General features: G+C 52.6%; 1 protein-coding gene across 2 annotated transcripts; it reads right to left on the reverse strand.

The window, feature by feature from the left end:
- Window positions 1–109: 109 nt before the first annotated feature.
- Window positions 110–2,480, reverse strand: VKORC1 (vitamin K epoxide reductase complex subunit 1). Of its 2 annotated transcripts, XM_084883097.1 has the most exons (3): window positions 2,095–2,444; window positions 968–1,077; window positions 110–558 (listed from the first exon to the last, which is right to left on the reverse strand). In XM_084883097.1, the coding sequence occupies exons 1-3, from the start codon at window positions 2,265–2,267 to the stop codon at window positions 350–352; spliced, it is 492 nt and encodes a 163-aa protein (XP_084739223.1). In that variant the 5' UTR covers window positions 2,268–2,444; the 3' UTR covers window positions 110–349. The 2 variants fall into 2 exon arrangements, with proteins under 2 accessions (XP_084739223.1, XP_084739224.1); XM_084883098.1 differs by lacking the exon at window positions 968–1,077 and having other exon boundaries at window positions 2,095–2,480.
- Window positions 2,481–4,998: the final 2,518 nt, after the last annotated feature.

Here is a 4,998-nt window from a genome sequence, read left to right on the forward strand (position 1 = left end):
GGAACTAGCCACCCTTCCCAAGCAGACCCTCCTCTCTCCCTCCAACTCATATCCTCCTGGTCCCGGAGGAGGCAAGAACGAGGGCCCGTGGCAGATAGGTGGCTCAGACTTAACCAATTTAAGAAATTTTATTGCTCAGAACCCTCCTTCCTTGGGCAAAGGCAGGAGCTTTGGAAACCAATCCTGGGGGCAGAGCCAGAGGCACTAGGTGGAGGAAGAGTTTGGCGCACTCGGTCCATGTCCAGTGCTGGGAGGACGGTGGAGGTGGGCTGCAGACTCCTCCAGGACCCAGACGTGCTCCCCTTTGGCAAGGCTGACGCACAAAGCAGAGCATGAGGTCAGTGAGGGCTCAGTGCCCCTTGACCTTGCCCTGGGGTCTCTGGACCTCCCGGAAGTTGAGCACCATCAGGCCCACGTTGATGGCATAGGTGGTGATGCAAACAATGCAGAAATCATAGAGCACAAAGAACAGGATCCAGGCCAGGTAGACAGAACCAGCGAGAGACAACAGGGAACTCAGCAACAGCAGGAGGGATGCCCAGCGGCCCCGGAGGCAACCTGCAAGGAAGAAAAGTCAAACATGGGCTTCGGGGACAAGCCGCCTCTAGAAACTGCCATGACTTCGGCACCACCAGACAGCAGGGGCTGCTGGGGAAACCTCTAAAATAAGAGGCCCCTTGGTTTTCCTCTCCATTCAGTGATCCCTGGGACACAAATAGCGAATTGTCCTACTGAAATCTCACCTACAGAGGAAAGACACACAGCCCTTAGATTCCCTCCGAAAAGAACTCCGTCTTTCCAACAAAACTGGTGCCCTAGGAAGTGGTTAAGGGTCCTTCTGGCTCTGACACTCCCAAGGCCGAGTGAACGGCTCTTATTAGTTCCTCCACCGTCAGCTCTACGAGCCCCCGAGATGGCAAGGAATGGGGTCGCAGGAAGGGCTGTCATGACGGGCAGGGCCGGTTACCTAGCAACAGCTGGAGCAAGTAGAAGATGCACCCGAAAATGCTGTTGGATTGATTGAAGACGCTGTCTGCACCCAGCACTTGTTCCACCAGCCCGAAGCCCCGGCCCCACCTGGTGGAGGGGAAGGCCCTGGTGAGGAGTGTCGTCAACCCAGCGCCCTGGGCCCCGTCCTGGAGGGGTGATTTCCGAGAAGCCACCGACCCGGCTGGTGTGGCTCAGTGGCTGAGCTCAGACCCATGATTCCTGGTCTGGGCACTTCCCAGATTGTGAGCTCACCCCCAGCATGCAGCCGATCCAAGATTCTCTCTCATCGTTCATGTTTCTGTATCTGTCTCCATCCCTTCCTCTCCGAAACTAATTTAAATAAATATATATACTTAAAAAAAAAAATAGAAGCCACCTGCGCTGTCCTCTTTTCCCTACGTCCCCATCCCCCTTCCCAGCTTGAGGCCAAAGGTCGATGACCTCCTGGGGAAGCTTCCCTAGGCCACGTCAGGAGTCCGTGTTTGCTCCTATCTTCCCCCATTCCCAGGCCAGGCCTGGCTAGGTTCCCCTTAGGCCCCTCTTTCATCCTAGACCTTCAATAGTTCTTAAGATGGCATGGTGGGATAGACAGTTAACCTGCTTTACAGAGTTACCAGAGACTGGGAATCCGGGATAGGATCTCTCTGGCCTGGACCCTAATTCTCCAGCGCCCTGGCCGCCCATGGTCCCCTCTGTATTCGGTCATCCCACTAACCCCAGGTCCTCAAGCATAGCCAGACCTGCCACTTTACCCCCAGCCACGGCCATCCTCATGACCAGCACGGGTCCCTACACATTACCTCCCCCTCCTCCCGGGTCACCGTTATTCCTTGGGATCCAGATCCACTACTCCAGGAATAACCATAGTCCCCAGCAATATCTCCCCCCTTCCCCACCCCCATCCCGCCCCTCATCCCTATCTCGGACACACCCGATTCGCTGGGCAGTGTCCCCTGGAGCAGCCGGTCCCCAAGCATCTGCTTCCTGGCACGACAATCCCAGACTCCAGAGCCATCTGGCAACCTGGCCGCCATGCATATCTGGCCCCCATGCACCGCTCCCACGAACAGCCCGGCGCCCCGAGCCTCCGGCTCCCACGCGCACCTGGAGGAGAAGACGCGCGAGCAGCTGATGGCGGTGCCCACGTCGCAGAGCGCGCGGTAGTCCCGGTCCCGGGCGCGCGCAGCCTTCACGTGCAGCGCGTAGAGGGAGAGCGCCAGGCCCGCGAGGCAGAGCGCCAGCCGCGCCCACCCGGGGCGGCGCCAGGTAGAGTCCATGTCTCCGGGTCCCGCTCCGGCGCCCGCGGAAAACAACCGCCACGGAGCAGGGGCGGGGCGCGCTGCGGCCACACCTCCCGCCCGCCCGCGCGGGGCCGGCCGGGCGCGCACTCCCGGATCCAATTGGATCTTCCAAGGACCGGATAGGCTTGCTGGCGAGTTAGGAAAACACAAGGAATGCTGGGACTGGAAAACCAGAGGAAAGGTCCTTATGGACTAGACGGCCCGCCGGGCATTCTAGGAGTTGTAGTCCAAGGGGCCGCAACGCCTCAAGGGAAATGTAGTCCTGGAGTTTTAAAAAGTGCACACGTACATCAATTACAGTTAACGGTCTCTAGCGGTTACTCTGTGACAAGCCCTGTTCTAAGCATTGGAACATCCAGGACCTAGAGACCAGCGGACCAGGAAATCCAGCGAGTAATGCGATCCGATCAAGAACCAAGCATTTTCCCTAAAATTATTTCAGATACTGTTAAGACAGTAATATCCTTAGTTTGCTCAGCAATCCCTCCCTGCCTCACCAGCGCCGCCTGCCGGCCGGTTCTCTCTTTTTCTCTCCTTAAATTCCCAGTTATCACCTCACCACACCCTTGAAGGTAAACTAACCTCTGTTTTACGGTGTAGTGACGCCCGCCTGGCTAACCCTGAGCTCAGGTCAATCCAACAGTCCCTCCTTTCGAGGTTGTCGGTGGGCTAGCGGAACTCCCCTTCACAGATGCCGCATTTATACCCATCGCTGCCATCCCTCTCCTTCCTTCTCATCTGCACTGAACTGTGCTTCTCTTTCCTATTTTAGAAACAGCAGCAAATTTTCTTTTACAATCAAGTTTTTGGGAGGATTTTACACTCTCAGCCTCGACTTATTCACTCCTTCCTTGCTGCCCAGGACACCATAAACTAGCTCTTGACCCCAGAACTACCCCAACTCCCAGCTGGTGTCATCAGGACACTAAATCCAATGGATAATTTTTTTCAGTTCTTTCAGGCTTGACCTCCCAACAGCATTAGTCACTGTAGTGCACTCCTTCTGGGAAACGCTCTCTTCCTTTGGCTTCTGTGACATGTCCCTCTCCTGCTGGCCCTCCTCCTTTTCCTGGCTGCTGCTCTTCAGGCCCACGCCTCTGCTTCCAGACAGCATGGTCGGCAGAGGGACAGCCACCACAAACACCCATGTCCTGATCCCTGGGACCTGTGAATATGTAGGTTACATAGTAAATGGGAATGAAGGTGAAAGATGGAATTAAGGTCACTAAAATGCTGATTTTAAAACAAAGAGATTATCCTGGGGTCCCATGTAATCACAAGGGTTCTTTAAAGTGAAAAGGGATGCAGAACAAGAGTCAGAGGGAGGTGTGACTATGGAAGAAAGGCACAGTGAGATGCAATGCTGCTGGCTTTGAAGATGGAGGAATGGGATAATGGGCTGAGGAATACGGGTGACTTCCAGAAGCAGGAAATGGCAAAGAAATGAATTCTCCCCTCAATTCTCCAGAAAGGAACTCTTGACATCTTGGTCTTAGCCCAGTGAGACCCCTGTCAGACTTCTGAACTTAAAGCTGTAAAATAGTAAGTTCATGCTATTTTAAGTCACCAAGCTTGTGGTAACTTGTTACAGCAGCAATAGGAAACTAGTACAGAGGACTGTCATCTTTGGCTGGTTTCCTCCAGGATAAGTGCTCCAGGCGGGAGCAAGATGGAAACCACAACGTCTTTATCACTTAGCCTCAAAAGTGACACTGTCATTTCTACCTTAGCCCCTCGGGTCAGGTCAGCCCTACTCAGTGTGAGAAGAGACTATAGAGTGTAATGAATACCAGGATGAGGGGACCACAGAGGACTTATTGCTGTTCAACAAGTCACTACAAAAATAATGGTGTAGCCGAGACCGGTTTGGCTCAATGGATAGAGCGTTGGGTTGGGGACTGAAGGGTCCCAGGTTCTATTCCGGTCAAGGGCATGTACCTTGGTTGCGGGCATATACCCAGTGGGGGATGTGCAAGAGGCAGCTGATCAATGACTCTCTCTCATCGATGTTTCTAACTCTCTAACTCTCTCCCTTCCTCTCTGTACAAAATCAATAAAATATATTTTAAAAAATAATAATAATGGTGTAAAGCAAGCATGTCAAACTTGCAGCCCCTGGGGCCACCTATGGTCCACAATGAATAATTTTGCGGCTCAGCCAATAGCCAGCACAGCCAAGGGTTCCGGGAGCCTGAGGGAGGGCCGGAGAAGGATGAAGAAAAGACAAAGAGAATAAGCTGAGTCTAGGTGGATTTTCTGTGCCTGGCTGAGACTTTATTTTATAGTCAGAGGTAAACAAGGTAGTGGTCACCATAGTTACAATGTTCTTGTGAGTTTCACTTGTTCTGGCAGCATTTGCTGCACCTCCCACAGCCCATTAGCTACCCAGGAAGATCTAGGGAGCAGTCACAAGATCAAGCTTACTTATGCTAAGAGGGCTGTGCCTTCTAAGCTGTGACTTGTTTGTGGCTTTGCCAGCAGGTCAGTCTGAGGCTTAACCTTAAACCACTCCCTACAACAGTATGTAAGAAACGTTTTAATAAAAGTTTTGTAATTTAATTTTTATAATGTCCTGTTATACATGATCTATATATATATATATATATATATATATATATATAGAAGGCTAAGTGACTGACCGTCCATTGGCCTGACCGTCTGACTGACTGGCTGGCTGGTACGTATGATGTGCTCTGGCAATTTAAAA

This window comes from Pipistrellus hanaki (assembly GCF_964339955.1).
Source record: "Pipistrellus hanaki genome assembly, chromosome: 4".
Lineage (NCBI taxonomy): Eukaryota > Metazoa > Chordata > Mammalia > Chiroptera > Vespertilionidae > Pipistrellus > Pipistrellus hanaki.